This window comes from Idiotropiscis lumnitzeri, chromosome 9 (assembly GCF_059441095.1).
Source record: "Idiotropiscis lumnitzeri isolate Australia: NSW breed Sydney's pygmy pipehorse chromosome 9, RoL_Ilum_1.0, whole genome shotgun sequence".
In the NCBI taxonomy this organism is placed as follows: Eukaryota; Metazoa; Chordata; class Actinopteri; order Syngnathiformes; family Syngnathidae; genus Idiotropiscis; species Idiotropiscis lumnitzeri.
The window spans coordinates 9,578,834-9,601,695 of NC_142399.1; the positions used below are offsets into that span (position 1 = coordinate 9,578,834).

General features: G+C 40.5%; 2 protein-coding genes across 3 annotated transcripts; both read left to right on the forward strand.

Moving 5' to 3' along the window:
• The first annotated feature begins 597 nt into the window (after positions 1 to 597).
• On the forward strand, positions 598 to 1,080 carry LOC148330158 (NK1 transcription factor-related protein 2-like). Its single transcript, XM_088305464.1, has one exon. The coding sequence runs from the start codon at positions 598 to 600 to the stop codon at positions 1,078 to 1,080; it is 483 nt and encodes a 160-aa protein (XP_088161590.1).
• A 7,551-nt stretch (positions 1,081 to 8,631) lies between these two features.
• Positions 8,632 to 20,668, forward strand: LOC148330159 (carbohydrate sulfotransferase 15-like). Of its 2 annotated transcripts, none has more exons than XM_088304989.1 (9): positions 8,632 to 8,941; positions 12,717 to 12,779; positions 15,647 to 16,153; positions 17,047 to 17,386; positions 17,854 to 18,000; positions 18,769 to 18,925; positions 19,002 to 19,158; positions 19,694 to 19,841; positions 20,105 to 20,668. In XM_088304989.1, exons 3-9 carry the CDS (start codon positions 15,707 to 15,709, stop codon positions 20,293 to 20,295), a joined length of 1,587 nt encoding a protein of 528 aa, XP_088161115.1. In that variant the 5' UTR covers positions 8,632 to 8,941; positions 12,717 to 12,779; positions 15,647 to 15,706; the 3' UTR covers positions 20,296 to 20,668. The 2 variants fall into 2 exon arrangements, with proteins under 2 accessions (XP_088161115.1, XP_088161116.1); XM_088304990.1 differs by having other exon boundaries at positions 19,694 to 19,837; positions 20,105 to 20,287.
• Positions 20,669 to 22,862: the final 2,194 nt, after the last annotated feature.

A 22,862-nucleotide genomic window follows, 5' to 3' on the forward strand; every position in this document is an offset into this window, starting at 1 on the left:
ACTCGGACTCGCCCACAAAATGCCTGCTCCGTAATCGTGTTTACGCCAGCAAATTTAAAACTCACGCTTTTAATGGAAAAGGTTCTCTTTTATGTTTAAAATGGCTTATCTTCACTAGAATCCATCGGAATGTGACCAAAGGTATATTCCTGGTCAGATGTTTTAGCATGCAACATTCACCACAACAAAAATATACAGTTTACAGCATCAAAGAAATGCAATAACTGATGGCGATTCTACCTTCAGCCATAATGTGAAAAAAAAAAAAGTTTTTTTTTTCAGTAGTTACAAGCGAAATCCAATCCGAAATTCAAATCCAACAAGAACTCATTTCGGGTTCGAGTCCAAGCGCTAATTTTAATACATACATGATTCATCTCAGTATAAGTCGCTGGACCAGTCAAACTATGACAAAAAAGAGCAACTCATGATCCGTAAAACCTAGTAAGTTAATTCATAGGTTCATGTTTTCTCTCCATTCCTTTACCAGAAGATGACCAGTTCGCAGACGCCAATCACCAGCCGGTTCTTGCCAACCCCCCCGCAGCCGAGAGCAAGCACTGCCAACCTGAGGAGCTCGACAACACAGCAAAGGAGATGACAGTCACCCTGCAGGACCCGCCTTCGACAAACAGCAAGAGGCGGCGGCAAGACCAGAACAGCGCCAAGCCCCGCCGCGCCCGTACAGCCTTCACCTACGAACAGCTGGTGGCACTGGAGAACAAGTTCCGGGCCACCCGGTACCTGTCAGTGTGCGAGAGGCTCAATCTGGCATTGTCCTTGAGTCTAACAGAAACGCAAGTGAAGATCTGGTTCCAGAACAGGCGCACCAAGTGGAAAAAGCAGAACCCCGGCGCGGACAGCACCTTGCCGCCGGCCCCCAGTCCGCTCATCAGTCCCGGCCAGGCCACGTGCGGCTCGGGCCAGGCCGGCTTCCTCCAGTCTTTCCCCAATCTCAATTCTGGGAACGTCATCTTTCACACTACCGCAGCTGCTCCGCTTTCGTCCACTGGAGGGCTCCTGCACCCCTTCATACCCAGCGGATTTGTGCAACACTCCTATTTCAATCCACACTTATGAGAGAAGGACTGGACTCTTTGATTTATATGTTGACTGGGTAAAACAGACTTTTAATTTCTTTTATATACAGATTACGGTCATTGGCACCAAATTATCAGATGTGTGAAAGTGAGCGTGAATGGTTGTTTGTTTGGGAGCCAAGTGACTAGTTCAGGGTGAAGGAAATTAAATCAAAGTCAATCTTTTTTCTGCCAACTTCTGAAAACGTGTGTGAGCAAGTCGTTCTTTTGGTGTAAATGGTTAAATTAACCACTGGTCACTTCGAACATGCGCCAATCATTTGGAGACTGGAGGGGTGAATATCTGCTTTCTATGGAGTCACACCAGGAAAGGTTGATAAACATGGGGACTGCTCTAGCTTCTTCAGGGTTGTCACGGAAACGAAAGCTGTACTCTTCATTTGCATGAGACAAAACCACCCTCCACCAAATAATGTAATTTGAACCCGTTTAACAAATGCGAATGACGTGTGAAATACTTCTTTATCTTTTGTGTATTTTGACCAAATAATGTTTGCAGACACATTTTACTAAGACACCTGGAAACATGTTCCAACTGTGGGAAAAAAAGTGTCTCCTTTTAAGTTACAGTTACTCGTCATGTCCCATGTTGCACCAATATTGTTGAACCCCATTGTCTGCCCCTAAGCTGTTGCTTCGGACCTCTTTTTCACCCCTAAACATGAACATTGTCAAATCAAAGTCGGTTAAAGAAGACAAATAATAGTCTGCCATTGTGTTTGTTGAAACTTGAAACGACAGATCTTGTAACACAACCTGTGGCATATTGCAACCAAACAGGTCACATTGCTGTTCAGTTCCACAGAAAAAAATATCAGTGTTATTTAATTAATAAAAAAGAAAACTTTCATTTGTGTTTGATGTAAAATTTAATCCCCCGCCCTCATTCTGCACTTACTCTTTGCCACCACATGATGTCACTATATCCTTGCACCTAACTAAACCAAAGCCCATTAGAAGTCAGAGTATGTATTACAGATTCTTAGATGTGTCAGGTAACATTTACCCAATTATCCACATGTGCTTGTGGACAATATTTAAACGTCACAGTTTAAAGTTGATTCATTGGTGTAAATTTATAACTCAAACTCACCAATTCCAGTTCACTTTTTCCAAATATCCATGACTCATAACGAGACATCTTTGAAAGGTGCTCTTTGATTCATGTTGGTCCAAGTAAGCAGCCTCCATCTTTATCTGAAAAAAGAGAGCACGCATCAGAAGAGTCAGAGGAGTCAATTTGCCCCTGACATCACTTTGACAGTCTGAAAGTTTGACATGCATTTCTCTTTTTTAGATGGAGCTTACTCACCGCTGTCAAAACCAAGGCGTCAATCTGCTCTTTATGTGTTGTTGTTTTACACTACCTGTGGTTCTGGTGGACATATTATAGCACAAACCCTCTTAATCTATTATTCAATTGGGGGTTGAGCAAAACCTTAATCCTTGATCATACCCAAACCTTTTGGATAACTATTCCCTTGTGTACAAAACTAGGACCATTCTGAGATTAGTGTGGTGTCCAAGAACTTGTTAATGAGTTTTACCCTCAACCAGTGAGATTCTGGATCAATGGGACAAACTCCAACATGTTGGAAAATGTCCTGTAATTTCTGCAAAGAACAGCAAGAACCGACCAACTTTCTTCAGTTTACATTTTAGCAAGAATGCGGCCATCCTTCCATCCATTGTTTTTATTGCTTATCCTGTTGCAGGTCGCAGTGAGCTGCGGAGCCAATCTCTGCTGACTTTGGGCTAAAAGCAAACAACAGCCCACTGAACCCTATTAGACCATCAGTGACTCCCATTGGAAGACTGGTAATTCCATGGATTTCAGATGGAGAAACACGTTCCAAATGGAGCCTTGATGATGATGATCTACATGTGCTGGTGTAGTGAGGAAAATTACAGTTCAAGTACTTGTTTGCTGTATTTTTGCAGTGAAAAGAATGGGAGGTCCAAACACAGCATTCGGAGCTAAGGACATCCTGGCATGAGAATGTGTGTGTGGTATCTTCAGTATTTCAGTCCATGGGGAACAGAATCCTTTCCGCTGGGGTTCACGGGTCAGATGTGAAAGACGGTGAGAGATGGATAAATGGTGACGCAACACGGGAAAAAGCCTTCGTTAGGATCCAACAGGAAGGACACGACGACAAGAGACGAAATAAGATGAAATATGATTGCACACTGAAAGTACATTTAGTGGGTTGCACAGTCCACAAAAGATACCTTCATCCTGTTCCCGGAAGGGTAAAACATCCAAACATCTGTTTTTTAAAGTATTTTCCATCGCTTACCCGCCAAGTTCTAAGTAAGAACGTTTAGTGGGCGACACCCTGAAAAGGCTTTTGTTAGCACAAGATTGTTAAGTTCAGAATAATCTATCGGCATGCTTTATGAGTGATCTATCTAATCACCAATCAAGCCATCATCCAAACCATCCAGCTGATCGGATTCATCAATAGATCCAAAACCAAAACAGCGATCCATGGATCTTAGAGATCCAGTCACCAAACAATCCAGTCAACCCACACCATCTATCCGTTAATTTATAATTCAATAATCAAAAAGTTACCAAAAGTTACCAAAAAAAAAACGATTCATCCGTCCAAGTAACTGACCAAAAATCACCAGCCAGTCCACCATCTAACCCACTCCATCGTTCATACATAATCAACACAATCATTCTAACCAATCACAATGAGAACAATCTATTTATACTATCTTGTCCATCCATTCAAATTAGGAATCACGAGTTCAACCGATCTTATCCATCTGTCGGTAATCAATTGATCAGTCCATCAAACTGTCCAACCAGGACTTGAATTGAAGGAAGATACAAAATTTGTACATCAAATTATCTCTGTCATCCATTATGAATATTTTATCTGACAATTCGATCACACAATCAGTAACCACCATTGTTCTACTCATCACCTGAGAATGAAGGTCCTGGCCTGTGGTTGCCGCGGAAACCGTCAGCAGTATGACACACTCTCCCTGCTGGTAATCACAACCGCTTCAATTAAAAGTGAGAGGTCATTTTCACATGGGAGTCGATAGCCAAGAGACAGTTTTGCCTTTTTCTCCAGCAATGAGACTGGCGGCAGAAGAGTTCATTAACCTGCCAGCAGTTCGCTCGGAGATAATGTCCTCTAATTACCACAATGTCTCTTAGTGTGCGAGTGCGCGTTTGACCTCTCTCCCGGCATTCTGGTCTTTGAGTCAGACTGTAATTAACGTCAATCTTTGCTTTTCTGTGCATTGGCATCGCAGGTGATTGGAAGCATCAGTTAAACAACACGCTGTAGAGAATATAAAACACCAAGAATGTCTTCAACGATGCCCTCCATTAAAAACAACTCTGAAGAAACAAAACAAAGATGCACTACAATGGGGATTTAACAGAAGTCACATGCTAGGGTGGCTACCAGACAAAACAATTTTGTGGCAAAGCGTCAAGAGGAAACACCGAGTTCATCCTGAAGTTCAAGAGGATACGAGGATCTAGAATCCCCCCTCCCCTCTTTGCCCCGCATTTGACAAAGTCACATAACACGCTTTTCCCAAACCACAGAGCCTTCCTTCGGAAAATGTGCTTTCATCAGCTTCTCGCTTCCCGTGCCAGTGACTATGTACTCAGTGCATGAGTGCATATGTGCGCACAAGCTGGCCTGCACTGCACACAAAGTTCAAAGATTTGCGAGGTGAGGGCATCGTTGAGCGGACAAGCTTAATCGAGATCCGAGCGAGACATCATTCATAGTCAGACGCGTCATTTCACAAACTATCTCGAGCTTATGCAGGCTGGGAAGTGGTCCAAGTACTTCCCCGTGTCATTTTAAATCATACCCGCCTGTCAGGACCTGCTCGTGCTCAATTGGGAATCTTTTTATTGTCTTGCCATTGAATATTATGCCAGTCAAATAAAACTGCTTTATTATTATTCTTTAGCTAGAAAAATCATAAACGGTATATATCAATGACATAGAGGAGGAGAACGAGACAATGTGAAGACTGTTGAGAATTGGAGTGTGTGGTCTCATCGGCTGGAAAATCTAAAACAAACCCATTCAAAACCCAATTGCCAAATGGAAAGACGGATTGTTTTCCTTTTGAGGCCGGCATGGGATTCTGATTGTACGCCTGTAAAAACTCTACAACTCACAACATTTAACCAACAAAACCGAAATAATACAGAGTTCTTAGTTTGACATTGAAAAATGACAATGTCAAACTATGTACTCTGTTTGCCAAAAAGACAGTCAAGGTAGTAGAAAACATTTTTAATACATGTTCTAATTATTTTACCAGTCACAAGTAAAGATGATCTTTTTTTTTAAACTTTCAGGGTTCCTTACTCATAACAGTCGCTTATTTCCTGTTATATGTCAAAACTACTGGTGCGCCCAACTTATTTTCCATGGTGCACCAGCACAAAAGTTAGGCGCTCCCAAATTTTCCACTGCAACACATTCAACAGTTTTATGGGTTCACGGCCTGTCACAATAACACATTTTCGAAAACAATAGATTTTCCCAAAAACTATCATGATAACCAAGATTGTTTTTACGCTGCTGATATTATGATAGAGCATCTTAAATTGTGTAAATCCTTTTTTAAAGGCTAATAACTATTAATTCTCAAGAACAGTGAACATAGTGTCGACATATAGAACAAGGAAAATATCTTAAATAAATTATGCAAGTATAGTAGATTCAGTTCCTGGTCTCAAAAATGCACTTAAGCAAATATTAAATGTTTGGCACAAAGGTATAGAGAGTCACTAATACCATCTTCCCCCAACTCTTGAAGGGCAGGTTGCATCGGTCTAACCTTTTATTTTTTTCAGGTGTACCATTGAGAAATTAGGTTGTCTCGGCACCAAAATTGGCGCCAGTCTAGAGCTCTGACAGCATCCATTTTCAGTTGGCATTCAGCGGATATGTCCACAGCATTTGAGAACGGTGACAACGTATTGATTTTTCACAATTTTAAAGGGGAAGTCAACCCACGGAGTTGTGCAGTAAAATCCACCCGTTTTCGACTAATAAAGGCACATTCAACATTATGGCAAAGAAATTTCGGGGTTGACTTTCCCTTTAAAGCATTGCTTTATATACTTTGAGATTTATTTTCAATCATTCAGATGTGGCAGGGTTGTCAACAACACTCTTTGTGTCGAATTTGGAAGACATTTTTTTACGTTACATGGCCTTTAAGGAGTTACTGTCCAGTTAAAACAAGAACCATGTTGATTTCTTATGGTATGCTATGCTAAAGTCAAACGTGTTCTACAGTCAGAACACCACTGGTTCCAACTGCCATCTAATGCCAAATGGCCAGTGCAGCTGAAGTTAAAAGGTTAGCTTTTGAATGACCTACTACATCAGTGTTGCCTGGACCCGTGTGATTGTTTCATTATGAAAACAAAACGGAGATTACATATAATGCAATACAATACAATGGCGACGTTGCATTTCATTTCCCAGGGAGCAGCTGTTAGCAGCTGTACCCGACAGCTTCTATGATGACAAACAGAAGAAAGAAAGAAACAGCTGGCATCATGAGCCACATATTATGTACTGCCTAACAAACTGGACTTGTTCTTTGCTAATGACTATTAAAATGTAGTTTAATCTACAGCTTGAATTTGAATTCCTGAGCCTTGACCCCCTTCAAGGACTCCTCGTAAATCTGACTTCCAATTTAAACAGCTGATTAGAAGTCCATTACTTCTGCTCCCTTGTCTGCCATTCTGACGACCGCAGGTTTTGCTAGATGGATTCCCTGGTGTGTTGGTGCATACAGTTCAAAAATAAAAAGCATCTGTGATGTGTGTCAAAGACAAGGCAGCATTTCTGACATTTTTTTCCCTCCTTCCTGAAAAGCATTAATACTCTCCACAAAATTCAAACACTGAATCACTGAACACATATTTCAAACTAGTGTTATGGATTACGGAGGATTAGCGTTCTTTTTCTTTTCCAAAAGACACATCAGTTGAAGAAAATTGTCTTACTTGGTGGAAACAAGTCCCACAGGATCATATTTTGATAGTCAGGAAACAGTCATTCATTTCTTTGATTTTTTAATTCCTGCAAGAAAAGAGATAAGAACATAAATTCTTGCATCAGTATGAGCTTGTTCAATCTTGTGGGCAATGGCATTTTTTCTTCTATACGTGTCAGTTGTAAAACAGGCTTAAAAAATGACTGCCAGTATCCTGACAAGGTCTCAAGATCAACAGAGGAAATAATCAGCAGAAAAGGAAGGAACGACACACCTCCAGTATTTTTGTGAGAGAGATCAGTCTATCTCAACCTTGTACAAACTTGCATTTCTACATCTTTTTGACAAAACTTCACTCCCACTTACAAAAATTTGTCATCATAGGTAACTAATGCAGAAGACACCAAGCTTAAAAGAACATTCACAACTGACGTTAAGATTAGTGATGATGCATTTTTACTTAAGGGCTCAATTGCGCAATATTGCTCTGATTGTCAGTCTTCAAATCATATGATGTTGGAGAACACTCACATCCAATTAAGGCTGAAGAGACTGAAGAAAGGAACACGGTGCCCAGATTTTTGTCGCCTAACGTTGAATGGGGGGCGACTCAGGGGAGCCTGCCACCAGGGATAAGTCAGCCGTTCGCTGCGAGCGAAGGTGTGGGAATCTCCTCTGGTAGCCAAACAAACAAAAGGGGCATGGGGTCGCTCTGCAGAGATGCATTTTATGGCAACCGTAGTCACTCCTTTTGCTCATCATGGCTCAAAATGCTTCTCTTTGCTCTTACTTACTTAACGCTTCGCACAGACACGCGTCACAGGCTATTCTTTTAAATGAGAAAAAAAAGTATTTTAAAATGAAATTACCTTAATTCTCAACACAGTGACAAAATTTACACGTCATTTTGTTTTTATATAAGCCCTTTTTGGTAACATTGGCCTTGCTAAAAATAATAAACAAAATAAAATTTAAAAACAATTATGTTGTCGCATACCAAGAGGTAGTACATGGTCGCCACTTTGAAGTAGTAGTGCCTATTGTTTATAAACACGAAATGGGCTACACAAGAACCTTCCCTATGAGAGTTATTAAGATTATATCTACCAATAGCTGTTGTAGTTTGCAGTGGTTCACCATATCCAGACTGGATCGGTTTATATACTTTAACCAAACAGGTGTAAATAATAGAGACATCTCAACAAAATGCAATTGGAATTAAAAAACGAACATGTTTTCAAGAGACAATTAGCTGTACTTAGCCAGGTGTGGCTAATAAAACGGCTAATGCGCTTTACTCACACGTTTAAATTTGTCCATGAATAAAAGCAAAATCAAATAATAAACTAAATTTAAAGGAAATGGAATCCATGTTATGCTGTTAATTAATGTTCGCATAGTTTCAAACGCAAACAAAGCAAACTGGTCGCACAATTCACCTTGCCGCCAATTCTTTAAGGCGCGCGGTGAATTGTGGGTAACGACAGGACACACCTAATCGAGCCCACATCAGTAGTAGCGGCGGAGTAGGAATGTGATGAGTGTTGTAAGATTTGCTCGGTGGTGCGCCTCCCCTCTCCAGCACTCAGATGGAGGCAGCGGAAACTCTCTCATTTGTGCTGCTAAAGCCGACCATGAGCTCAGTCCGCGCTCATCACGCACTCTGTGCTCTTTTCAATCCCAGGCAGGCAGACAGAGAGACAGACAGACAGACAGACACCTGTTCCGTCCTCTTTTCTCTCGCTTGGATTAGTACGGATCTTCTGATTGATTGATCATGTCTAGCAAGCTGCGATTGAAACGACGACGAGCCGCTCAATTCAAATGTGAGTATTATTATTCATTTTTTTTCTTGAAATTGTATTATATCTTGATATATTATTTAAAAAACTAATATATTTAAGCCGCCTCACACTTACTGTATTGGTGCCCTTTTTCTCTTGAAATGGCATTTGTTTTCATCAGAACAATTTCCTAAGTGAAAAAATATTGTTACTATTCTTGTGACTGGTTGTTCCTTGACGTATCTTAAAGAATCAGTTATTCTGAGTCAGCCTTGTTCTGTCTTGTCAAATCTTGCTCCTCAAATGACAGATATATTATCGATTGCAACATTTTTTTTTTTATCTGAAGATTTTGTAAGAATGACTTTCCAAGTTAATATTGTCACTTGTTGCTAAGCAGAGTTCAAAGGGCATCAGCTGTCAATCGAATATTTGGAAAGAAAATTATTCCAAAAACAACCCTGCTTTGTGAATTGTGTGATGTACCAGTAAATATATAGGTATTCATTCATTTCACTACTAAATTTCTGGAACAAATCTGCATGGAAACTTTATTGCTATGTTTTATCAGCGTCCTCTGATGATAATTTTCTATACAATTCAGTCTTCTGTACAGGTGTCTCCATATAGACATGCAAAGATGAACTATATCATATGAACTTACATATGAAAAATGTTGGCCTACATATTCATGGTTATGAATTCACCTATTTGCGGATTTTGCGGGGGATTTTTTTTCACTTTTAAACTATTAATATCGTGAAATTTATAGTTTTAGGAAGCTAATTTTATGGTATATACTTCTTTTTACTTTGCTTTGCAAATTATAGCCTATCCTCAATTGCTTTACCATGATAAATGTGGTCATTGATATAGTCATTCATAATCACTTTTTGGGTGACCCCTGCTATTTGCAGGTTTGGGGGTGCACTGTCCTAAGGGACCCCCCTCCAGGAAAAACAAAACAAAACTGTTTAACACTGCTTGCTTGTTGAGAGATTAGAAATCCTTGAATGTTGGCAACAGCGCTTAAAATGAGTGTGTGTTGAGTTGTAATCCTCAGAGATAACCCTCCGCTCATTAAACAGCTGTACGGTGTCAATGTTATTGCGTGTTGCTCTCATGGAGACTAAACTGCAAACATTGCGCCCTGCGTTTTACAGTGAACAGATAATAGCGTTGTAAATATTTGTGTTCACGCAAGCAACTGTTTGCGCTTCTAATTGTCTTTCGGTTTATTCTAGCGTGACACATTTAAGAACTGAGTGTTGGACAAGTTACAGTCACAGATACTTTTGACTGCTGCAAGATCCTTGCACTCCTCTTTGCTCTTTAATGCTCTCAACCCTGGCCAATTCAGTGATGCTAGAGATATTTTAACATGAATGGTAAACACCGTGGGTCTGACTGTCTGAAAAAACAAGTATCAGAATCAGAAATCAGAAAACCCTTTATTGTCATTGTACTCGGTGTGCAAAGAGATTAGAGAGCTCCCCTCTCCAGTGCAATACAGCAAGTACATCTCTTAAATATCCTTTACAACTTTTATCAATAAAAACCCAAAAGGTTTTCTGTTTGGCTTTTCCTGACTCACATTCACGTTGTCAGTGAGTGGGTACTGAACGGCGGATGTACACGAGACTATCAGTGAACCCCAAAGTGCACAGCCGAGTGGAAATAGGTCTTTATTCGTCAACTGAAGCAGATGCAGATGTTATGTCAATGCACCGCAACTGCACACACCCAAGACTGCACACCTCCCTCAGGCTGCTGCCTTGTGGTATATTTGGTATGCTGGGCAGGAAGACTTCAGGTTGTCCCACCAAGCCCCCGCCTGTCACCTTGAAATAGTGGAAGTACTTCCCTAGATGTGAAAACCATGCTTCTTTTGGCAAGCTCACATCTTGAGGTAATGCTCCAAATATGAGAAGAAGGAGGATGTGAGAGTGCTATCTGACTGTTTAGATTTTAGGACGGGGTCCACTACAAGGCGCAGAGAAGAATTTTTGTTGCAGCATCAGGAATGTGGAAGGACGGCACTGTGCTCAAGTGTTCTGACAACCCGACTTTTTTTTTTTTAATTAATTATTATTTTGAGAGAGAGCATTGATTACTTGTCGGGATTTACCTCATAGCAAACAAACTATTGGAAGTTTAATTGTTTTCTGCATTCATCTTTCCATCCTGCTGCCATCAAGTTTTTTCCCCGATGGCTAATGGCTTTCCCTTTCTATTCCACGTGATGGTATTTCAAATGTGTTATGGCTAAGTCTTGTTTTAAAGAAGGCCTCATGCTGTATGTTTTTTAACTCAAGCTCATTCTGGCTTCTTTTATTTTTTTGGATTGGCACTGCATAAATTACTCCATGTCAAATGAGAACTTTCCACAGTCTTAAAACCGCATGCCATCAGTTCGATCTGTCCATACTGACGGCACGGACTCCCATTCGGTTAGAGACTGGCTTCTCCGTCTGCTTTAGAAAATAAGTATTTGACGATATCATCAACTTTATGGCAGTGCGTGACTCTTAGTGCATTCACAGACGTCGGTTTGCCTCTTCAAGCGTACGAGCGGGGAGTGACTCACGATGAGGCTGAGGACGTGAGCGGCATCAAGCTACGACATGTCATGTGTGCACACTGGATTTCAACTCACATGTCTGAGAGTGTTGAAGGGTTTATTATTGTTAACATAACCACCAGCCAAGTGTGCGTTAAGATGAATCCAAGACCGGGCATGTGTCAGGTTCAAGCACCACCACCACTTTCATATTTAAACACAAAAATGACACAGTTATGGAAAGACATTGGTAGTGTAGTGGTTCTCATACCCGGCTGGCACTAGTCCATGGTGTGTTCCAGGGGTCTTTAATCCTGTTCCTCGAGGGCCGGTATCCTGCCTGTTTTCCATCTCTCCCTGCTGCAACACACCTGATTCAAAGATCTAAGCAAAGGATAGGAATTTGATTTGGCCTAGATTGACAATAAGTACAATTAATCATTTAATTGCTGGGAGGGGGGAATCTCAGAGTGTTCTAAACTCCTGTTTCATTTTCAGTATCGTAGTGAAAGCAACACTTGTTCCTGAAGGAGTTGTGCTATAACGTGGTTGTAGCATAACGTCCCATAGATGATGTCATATTGTGCTTTAGACGGCAAACTAATTTAGAGACTGAATCGTTTGCAGCTATTCATGCTTGTCCGACAAGTCAATTTGTTCCGTGACTAAGCTCTTAACTTCCTGTCGAGTCTCCCTGTCCTTTCCCTTCTCTGTCGGACGCCAGAACCATCTGCCCCAAATTGCCAAGGAAACTGCATTGTGAATGGTAATGCTTTATTGCATAGGTGTCATATTCTGTCATTATATTTGGACCGCAAGGCTATACCAAATGACTACTGTACCATTTTACATTCTATATGATAATAGTAACATCCAAAATTATAATAGTAATTTTAAAAACTAAACATTTTATTGCAGTGATAAAACCACTTCGAATAAAAAATTTCAATGAAAAAAAAAATCTGCATTTATATTGTTTTTAAGAAATTAAATGCTGGCCCGTGGCTTTGTTTTACTTTTCAGCCTACTGTGTATTTGAGTTTGACACCCCTACTTCATTGGGTATGATCCTGTCCCCCTTGAAATCTGCACGGCAACAACTGACCAGAATCATGTGCTAATTATATAAAATGATTTAGTCTCATTGATACGGGGAATATATAATAAAGTAGCTCAGACAATGCACAGGAGAACTATTGTAAATTTCCAAGCATGCCGTATATTTAAGTGGTTGATACCTTTCTTTTTTTTTTTCAGAGAAAAATACCAGTAACCAGTTACCAGAAGAAGTGTTGGAGGCCTGTGAGGAGATGCTATCATGTAAGTAAGTGAGCCTTTAGTTTTACCAATACTCCAAAGACAATTGCAGCGCAAAAACCCATTTGCAGCCATATTGAGAAGCTGAATATATTTTCATTTTCGTTATTTAGCACGAGGGACCACTTGGCAGCAGTTTTCTTTCACTATGACACATTAATACCAACATTGGACGTTCCCCCCACTTTCTCCAAATAAAGTAGTTGAAAATAACGCTCCATTTGTTTCCCAAAATAGTGATAATAAACCCGGGTGACCCTCTTTTACCTGCAATTACGCCGTCTCTTCCTCACAAGGCGCACAGTAGGACACATCTTCAGCTGCTCTCTGCTTGTTATTAATGTCACAATGGCTTTAAAGAGCCGCTAAAGAAAAACATACACGTGCACATTCATACTCACCTACACGCGTGTGCAAATACACACTGGAGCACATCTGTGATCCATATGCTAAGATGGGCTTCCTTGAACAGATGTCATATTTATACAAGAGGTTCAACATTACTTTGACTTTTTTAGACGTGTCTTGTTTTTGTTTGAGCGTGTTTGTTGAACAGATTACAAGAGGTCAGATTCCCGTGATGCAATTGTTATTCATCAATGACAAAATCAGATATGGGATCCATTCTGGGACTGACTGAATGACTGAATTGTCCAAAAATGTTGCGACCAGATTACAACAATTTGTGATCGCTTCACTTTGTTATCCAAACAGGATGCTTCCAAAAGCAGACTACCATTAATCACACTTATTTCATCCTTTTCCCATTTTCTCTTTGTTGTGAAATTGAACTGTCAATGTTGTTCGAATTGTAAAAAAAAAACAAACAAACAAAAAAAACATCCAACTAGTGTTTCTCTCAACTGTTCATCCTCTTCCTCTTTCCAATTACCAACCCGCCACACCGATTCACTCATCCAATCACAAATCACTCTCGACATCTTCGCAGACAGTCGGAATACATTATTGCATTCATTCCGTCCTGCTGTGCTTTCAAAATAAATATATTTGCAACTCTGCAGTTGTATCATGTGAATTTGTTTTAAATTTCTCTAAATTCCGACTGTCTGCCTGTGATGTTGTCTGAGTGGCTGAGCCAATTACGATTGTCACCCCCTACTTCAGATTGGGGCGTAAACATCACTTTGAACACACCAAATGATAATTGCTCAGGATAAGCTTTAGTTGACTTCTGAGAATGTTTTGCAATGATAAAAAAAAAAAAAAAAAAAGGAAAAAGCTCAAACGTGGCCTGATTGTCATTGCCGTATGTGTGTAGCATGCTTTAAATGTAAACAAAAAAAATATGTCTACCCTGTTTAACGTCCTTATGTGGCTGTGCTTTCTCTTTTCATTGCTGGGACGCTGCCAAGACCCAATCGCAGGCGACCATGCTGTATTTATTTATGCAACTATAAGACGTAATACTTAATATGGAGACGTAATACTTTCCGTGAGTGAAGCACCTGCGCATTGTCACTGAGGATCCTGGTGTGCTGTTTGTCGGAGTTTGATACAGAGTGCAAGTTACAATGCTGACGCTAAACAGAGCAAGAAGATCTTAAGAAGCAGAGTAGACGAGGTAGTTTTTTTCCGTAATCAACAGCGGGCATGCTGACAAGAATGAAGCCGTATGTTGTAAATGTCAAGGAATCAAAGTAGCTTCTAAATGCGTCCCTCTTGATTGACGCTAACTCTCGAGTAAGGTGGCTTACTTTGCGCCCCTCGAGCATCCTAAGTAAGCCTGAGAGGGTTCTGAGTTGTTTTATTGGAACACGTGCTTCTTTTCATGACCTTTTTTTTTCTCACCCAATCTGCCCGTTGGCACTTGCGTCGACGATATTAAAACAAGCCCAAACCAAAGCTAACATCACTCATCACAAGCTGTCGCCTTCTGAAATGTCTTTGGCTTGGATATTTCACAGCATTCCCTGACGTGATACGCTTTTAACGTTTAACCTCTGTTTTTGTAGCTGCCGTGAATAGCAACAATCCACGACTATTTAACGTCCGAGGAAGGTATATACTTGCCTAGCGATGCTGCAAGTCGGCAGCAAGGCACTAAAACGATATAATTTTTAAAAATATTTTCTGTATTTTGCACAATTTCACCAGGTGTTCTGTAACATATCCCCGTGACAAATAGGGCTTGACTGTATAGGTGTCAAAGCTCTGTTGTTTCAAAGCCAACATCAAGGGTAGTTCAACCGAGAATGTCGTATGTATTACGTTTGCGATACTCGGCGAGCTAATTAGTTCTGATGGTCGCGTTCCAGTCACCTTTTCCCTTTGCAATGAGGACATGTTTGTGTGGTGCTCTTGTTTTCGTAACAAATTGGCCAATACGTAATAATGTAACTGCTCACATGCTAAGTGATGTCATGTTTTCCTGGCTGGGATCCAACAATCCTCAGCTGCATGATGACGGGCGGCCATAGAAAAAGTATGTTTCCCAATCAACTGCCGCTAAAGAGTTTTGGCACTGTTACATGTCCATGTACGCTTCGTTTAAGGAAGCGCTGTTATCATTTCTGCTTTGTTACGTTTTGTCATCAGCACTACATCTCCACCTGTGTCAATAGGCAAAGTGCGTTCTTTCATGAGCTCCGCAATGATCCTCAAAATAAAGCCGTGGTGCGGCCCCTTTGAGTCCGCAGAGAATTCTTGTTTTGTTTTCAGTGTTGAATTACAGCATAACTGTTATTCTGACCTCGACAGCTCGGCTTTTATGTTAAAACGACCACACACACGTGCACGTACCACGCAGCTAAAATTAGCGAGCTTCACATTGACACGCAACGCCCCCGTGGGAGAGTAAATATTAAAAATGATATTTTCCTTTGCTTTAACAAGTGTTTCTAATTTTGCAGAAAGCCCAAGACGTGACGTTTCAATGAGCTTCTCCCTCCACATGCCTGCTTCATGTCAGCATGTTGGGGTACAAGCATGGCAGAACGACCCAGTTGGAGCTCCATATTTCACCTATGGTTGAACATTTCGGAAAAACGCCCATCAGGGCTGATTTCCACTTGCATGGAAATGTGTGTCTGAGGTGGTCCAGGGTGAACCTGTGGAGCTTCTCTAAAGTCCAAGCGGTGGTCTTCCTGGTTTGTCTGACTATGACCTTCCTCATCATGGCTTCCTACATCCTGACATGGGATAAGAAACGACTCCTGTTGACGCCCTCGCCCTATCACTTGAGAGCTGTTGACGTCCCGACCAATACCACAGCAGCAGCAGCTTCGGCAGTGGGCCTCTCCTTAAAAAGGACTGCGGCCATAGACATGAAGCTGTTGACGAGGATGATCCGATCCAAACTGGAATACCCACCTCGGAGTGTTCCTGACGAGAAGGACATTATCAAGACGGACACTCCTGTGAGTATTCCGTCAGGTATTTTCATGTTGAACTTGGTCTGGATGTAACAGAGTCACACTCAATTCCTACGCGGAAAAGGGAACGGAAAGGATGTGCCAGCGACCTCACAGCCGACCCACACATCTATGTAAACAAAAACAGTGCAGCTCAGCCTCTAGATGGCACAACGTTGTGGCTAGTGATATTATGCTTTTGAAAATGTATCAAAATTGTTAACACGAAGCAACAAGTGCCATTAATCTTTTTAGGCATGATAATTAAAATAATTAATCTGCCCATTATTTTGTCGATTAATCGATGAATCAGATTTAATATAAACATGTTTAAATTTCCATCCCTTGATTTAAAAACTGGATATTATTTGAAATTGACAATGCCCAAACGTTGAAATTATGAGCATTTGGACAATTTTAAATTGAAAAGGTATAAAAATGTTAAAAAAAAATCCTAATCGATTATTTTATTATTTATTGAATAATCATTGCACCTCTATTCATACATTTATAATAGTGTATTTAAAAAAAAAAACAAATTCTAATAATTTTAATAAATATCTGCGTCATATATTTCCTAAAAAGAAGAAAAAAAATATTGACGTTGCACTTACCTAAGTTATGAAACTACGTCTGAATCGTTAATTTCTTTAAAAAAAAAAACCCTAAAAGCAACAATTTTAGATTAAATATATTATTATATGTCTGCATCGTTCATTTCCTAAAACAGAAGACAAATAATTGACGTTGCACCTTCCTAAAAAGAAAGAACCCTAGCATCTCTGGTAATGAGGAATTGGCCATATCGTTGCTATCTACTTTTTTTTTTTCTTCTTTCATTCTGGAAAAAAATAATTTAAAATATATCTATTTTATTGCTCTCCTCCTTATGTCCATAGTTGTTCTCTGCGATCCCTCGTCACTTCCTTCCAGGCGTCAAAAGCCCGTGCTGGTATGAGGATTTTCCCATGGAAAAGATCCGTGATCCATACGGGAGGAACCTGTTTGCGGTGCGCTCCAAGAATTTCAAAATCGTGTGCGACCACTTGGCGTCCGCCTTCCAACAGCGTCGACGTAACGCGGCCGACGGGCTGTCGCGCCTCCGCTGCCTGCCTTACTTCTACATCATCGGGCAGCCCAAATGCGGTACCACCGACTTGTTCCACAGGCTGCTGCTGCATCCCGACGTCAAGTTCAACATCATGAAAGAGCCGCACTGGTGGACCAGGAAACGATTTGGTGAGGCACCAGAGGTACCAAAAATATTCACTCCCGGTACATAAGTAGAAGTACAAATACTGTATGTAGGTTTAAAAAAAATGTCTCTGTAAAATCAATCTTGTGCAAAGTATGACGAAAGCATCACATGAGTAGAAGTCGTATCTTAACAGAAAATAATTTTGGTAGCCCTAAATCACAGAAGTACAACATTACTTAAGTAAAATTCCTAAAGTAACTGATTTGTGCTTATATAACTGGTTGCTGTGCATAAAATTTGGTCTTGGTTGTATAATTCTGCTATTTATTATTACCGTTTGCCTTTTCACTTCTGTGGTGGAATCAGGCAAAATCACAAAAAAAAGCAAAATTCTTTTTTTTAGAGCGACTTTAATGGAGTATTTTGGAAGGAAAAAAAACAACCAAAAAAAAAAACACTCAGAGTGTGATTTTTTTTCTTTTTTTTTTTCTTTGTGATGTCCATCCAGGTTACATCCGCTTCAAAGATGGCATCCAGGAAAGTTTCCACGTGGAAGATTACCTGGACCTGTTTGACTTGGCTGCATACAACATCCAAGGATCAAGAGCTGGAACTTCCCCCAGAGACCGACACGGCGTCTCACAGCTCATAACAGGTGAACGAACACATGTGAAAGTGCGTGTGGGGGTGTGTGCGGGGGTGTGTGTGGGTGTGTGTGTGTGTGTGTGTCTGCTGCGGTGGACTTTGTACATACAACTCTCAGGTTACGCTGAGAGTTCATTGCTCATTTTTTCACAATATTCCTCTCAAGTGGCCCCAGATGCAAGCAGATGGAAACACAATCATATTAAATTGTGAATAGTTTGTGGTTACAGTGGAACAACTCGCTGTGGATTGAATGTTCCGCACTTGGGGGATGCGTCGGGTTGACTCAAAACCGTCCAACTTTTGAGTCAATAAAAATGACTTTCTTCTCGTGATGATACTTCAAAGGCCCCTCATTAAAGTTACATAAAATACGTCTAAATTCGTAATAATTTTCAACATGTTTATGTACTTTTGAAATTATTATTTTTAATTGTTTATTTAAATATTTGTCTGAGAGAAGTGTGAGAAATAGTTTAATAGTCTTTCCTGTTTTGGATTTTCTTTCAATCCATAACAAGAATATTTTTTTCAGTTTCAGTGTTTTAATATCCATGACACAATTTTTTTAGTGTTTTTTTTCCAGATTTTTTCTTAATCCACAGTAATCATAATGCACAAAAATTGGACCTGCATGCATTTTCATTGGACAAAGCTGCTGTTATTCTGAATAAAACACACTAAATACAATATTGACATGCACGGAACTAATCAAAATCATATCTCAAGGCACCACTGTGTTTCGACAGTTCAGAATGTCTGTCGATATCTTTCAAAGGTGAAGCCAGCGCATCCACCATGTGGGACAACCAAGCGTGGAGTTATCTCCATGGTGACAGGGAGGAGGTGGAGCCACCCTTCCTCGCTCAGGACTTCATCCACACGGTGCAGCCCGATGCCAAAATCATCATCATGCTACGAGACCCCGCAGAGAGGTACCGTGACACCCACAGCTCCTCTCGGGTGATAAATGCTGTAGACTCCTCAGTTTAGAGTGCTTTCCGTCCCAAGGTTGTACTCAGACTACTTGTACTTCAAGATGGCCAACAAGTCGGCCGAGGACTTCCATCAGAAGGTGGTCGAGTCTGTGCAGCTCTTCCAGTCCTGCCTGTTGGAGAGTTCGCTTCGATTCTGCGTCTACAGCACCGGCCTCGCTAATTCCATGCCGGTCAGCTGCTTAATTATCATTCACACAATTTAATAATCACTTCATGATGCAGTTGTATATGTTAACTGTTGTATTCTTATAAGAGCCCGACCAATATAGATTTTTATTTAGTTATTTATTTATTTAGTCCAATTGCGATATCTGTTAGAATAAAATTCTGATGACCAATTAATTGACCAATTAAGCAAAAAGAATAATGAATAAAATAGCTTCTTTTCTGGTCTTTTAACAGTTACAACATTATAGTTTTACAATCATTTGTCCGACAGTATTTACAGCTGAGAGAAAAATCTGCTAACTTCTGATAACCATAAAATGGAACTTATGGTTTGGATGACATTTGGGGTTCATAGTGTGAACTTCTTGACAGTGACTAGTTTGGAACTATGGCTCCCCCTGGTGTATTTCAATTGTTGGTGCAACTGGAGGCTCAAGCTTTGAATTTCCAAATCTATTGTGATAGTTTGAAAACTAAAATCACAACCAAAACACTTGAGCAGCACTAATAATATCTGTTTGTGTTGCTTCCACACAGGTCAGGCTGAATCTGGGCATGTATATCGTCTTCCTTCTGGACTGGCTGACGGTGTTCCACAGGGAGCAGATTCTGGTTCTGCGGCTGGAGGACTACGCGGCAAACCTTCAAGGGACCATAGAGAAAGTGTTCGACTTTCTGAATGTAGGTATGTGACCCTGGAATGTCAATGACAAGCGATTAAATAGACAACGAGAGAGATTTTTTTTTCCTTAATTATTTTTGCGGTCTAAATGTTATTCTATATTTTTAGATATATGTATAGCTCTATTCTATGACTTTGTGAGTCCACTCTGTGATAATTGAAACAGACTGCAAATGCATAATATAAATGAAAATTACTTATTTCCAAAAGCCCCTTTACAGCATATTTCGACACACTGTTTTTAATATGTTCACTGTTGTTGTCAGGTCCTTTGTCCAAACAGGCAGAGGCGACACTGACCAGGCGACCGCTGTCTAATGCCCGACGCGCGGCCGACAGGAGCCTGGGCCCGATGCTTCCGTCCACTCGGAACCTACTGTTTGAATTCCATCAGGCGTTCAACCATAAACTGGCCAACGTGCTGGACAACCAGGCCTTCCTGTGGAGTGACACATGACTTCCTACTCTTGAAAAAAGACACTCTGGGTGACGTGTGTGTGTGTGTGTGGGGGGGGGGAGGGTGTTTTATATGTGTTATTTATTTCTTTTGTGATACACCGTGCTTAAAGAATCAATTTAGTCAATTACCCTCAGGCACCACTACAGTAAAAAGTGTGACTCCTTCAACTTGTCATATTGCCAAAGATTGTTTTTCATCATTTCCTCTGAAAGAAATCCAAAATGTTCAATTGAATTTGTCAAAAAGAGACTAATGTGAAATACTATCATTTCATTGTCAACATACTTCAGAACCACCGCACACTATGCTCTCACAGATGACTCTCACTAAAATACTGTTGCACCAAATAAAGAAACGCGCTCTCACATTAGTGAAATCGTATCAAACTCTTTACTGAAACGCTCTCGTACGTTACTGAAAATGTTAGCCCTCAGTCGTTACTGAAACACACTCACGTACACCTGAAAAAATATTCACTACTCGAAACTACTGAAATACTCACACACTCCTGAATCACTCTCACATGAGTTACTAAGACAATCACAGTATTGAAGTGCTCTCACACATGCAAACACCCAAGTAAAGCACACCCACACGCTAGTGAAAAATGCATACCACTGAAATGCTCTGACAGGCTATTCAAACACATGCGCACACGCATGAAATACTCTCACACATGTTATTAAAATGCCAACATACTACAGAAACACACACACAACCAAGTGAAGTTCGTCGTCTGAATGAGCGGTAATCCTGAGTTGTATGTCTGACTGGAAAGCACACGCTTCAATAATTTGTAATTCTCCCCCCTAGAGTCGATCCCTCAAACCGTGATTCCAACTCGACATTAGCCTAGTGAAGGTGTACCTAATATTGTGTCCGCTGAGCGTGGTAATGACGCATTAAGCGCAATTAAATCCAACAGGGTGGAATGGAAGGCGGTGGAGAATTTGAAGGGCAACGCAGTCAGACTGCGTGAGAGGAATTTTCCTCAATTATCTCGACTGATCCATAATCAGTTAGGAGATGAAAATAATGGACTTGAGTGCTTCGTGACGCTCTAGGAAAAGAAGACCTGTTGATAAGCCTCACTATAGCTTTTAAACTGCGCATGGGAGCGTGCGGGCTGGTTAGACCCCCATTAACTGAGTACCCCATTAAGGTTTGCACAGTGACATTTTCCACTGTACCATCAGGGAAGGAGGAAAATTGGCATTGACAAGCAATCGCCATCACTGGGCGATATATTGACAGCATGTCCTCAAAAGGTTGTCAAAAGGTGCAACGAAGTGAAAAGACGACGCTTGAGAAGACGCGGTAGTGACAATAATCATCTCAGTTCATAGACAAATATTAAACTGAAATTACCAGTGAGCCAAATTTGTGGTGACCCCAAAGTGCTTTTTGCGTCCATATTTATGTTCTGGTGAGGTATATCACTTATTATTTAAGCTCCGCCTTGTTTTTTGGGCTGTTTGCTTTTTTTCCATCTTGCAGCATCTTGGTGCCATCTTAGACTGAGGGGAGGAGCTTCATTTAGACCAACCTTTTTGTAACTGAGAGCTACTTCCTGCATGATTAATGCAAAGGGCTACCACTTTGAGACACATTTCCGAAATATAAGTTTTGCAATTTAAACATTTTAAGGACTCTGGTAACGTGTTGCTAGGCAGATTTTGCAGGGGTCAATAAACCTTTGTGCCCCACACAGCAGCAAAAGGACAAGGGGACCTGGCAAAAAAAAAAACAATTCACAATGACAAGGTAAGCATTCTTATTACATTTTACAATTTGCTTTTTGGTTTAAAACTTTTAAAACGTATTGTTTATACGTGTGGTTGTTGTTTTTTTACGCTTGTAGGCACCTGATTGGCTGACAGATGAAAGTGGATGGCACTACAAGGACCAAAATGATCTGTCACGCACACGCACACGCACACACTTGTATCATCTGTCTCCTAATGAGTGAAATGTGAGCAGTGGACCAATAGAAGGAGGCTGGCTGCTTCACAGCAGGTGATGATGATGATGATGTTTTTCTTCTGCCTGCATGAACCGGCGTCATTATTCCATGTTTCTATTCCATGGTCTGGCCTCACACAAAAACATCGCTCACGTTGAGTGGATATGAAATGACTATACACCTTACCTGAAATGGCATTTTATATATGATATGGATAGATAGATAAGATTTTTACAATAATATTTTAAAACTTATTCACCACTGAACTGGGAAGAAAATCGTTTTGCGAGGGTAAACAAAACCAAAAAACTGATCATGCTGTAAGCAAAAGTATGCACACCCTCTTAGAACTCAGCATGTAGCTGTGTACTGAATTATTGTAATTTATTTTGAATGGGTGTCAGTTAATCTGCCACCATTTGATAAACACCAAATAACGTTCAAGTTTCTCTAATAGGCTTTTCTTGACATTTTTATCATTCAGTCTTACGATAAAAGCCGTGGTTCACAGAGGTCAGATTCAAGTGTAAAGTACAAAAAAATTTATGAGATATTAAATATACTGTGGTACACAGCACAGACAGTCATCATGAGAAAAATG

Coding starts and splice junctions, on each gene's coding strand:
- LOC148330158 (XM_088305464.1), top strand. CDS start 598: ATGACAGTCACCCTGCAGGACCCGCCTTCGACAAACAGCAAGAGGCGG.
- LOC148330159 (XM_088304989.1), top strand. CDS start 15,707: ATGTTGGGGTACAAGCATGGCAGAACGACCCAGTTGGAGCTCCATATT. Junction 18,001..18,768: donor CGTCTCACAGCTCATAACAG/GTGAACGAACAC, acceptor TATCTTTCAAAG/GTGAAGCCAGCGCATCCACC. Junction 19,842..20,104: donor GTTCGACTTTCTGAATGTAG/GTATGTGACCCT, acceptor TGTTGTTGTCAG/GTCCTTTGTCCAAACAGGCA.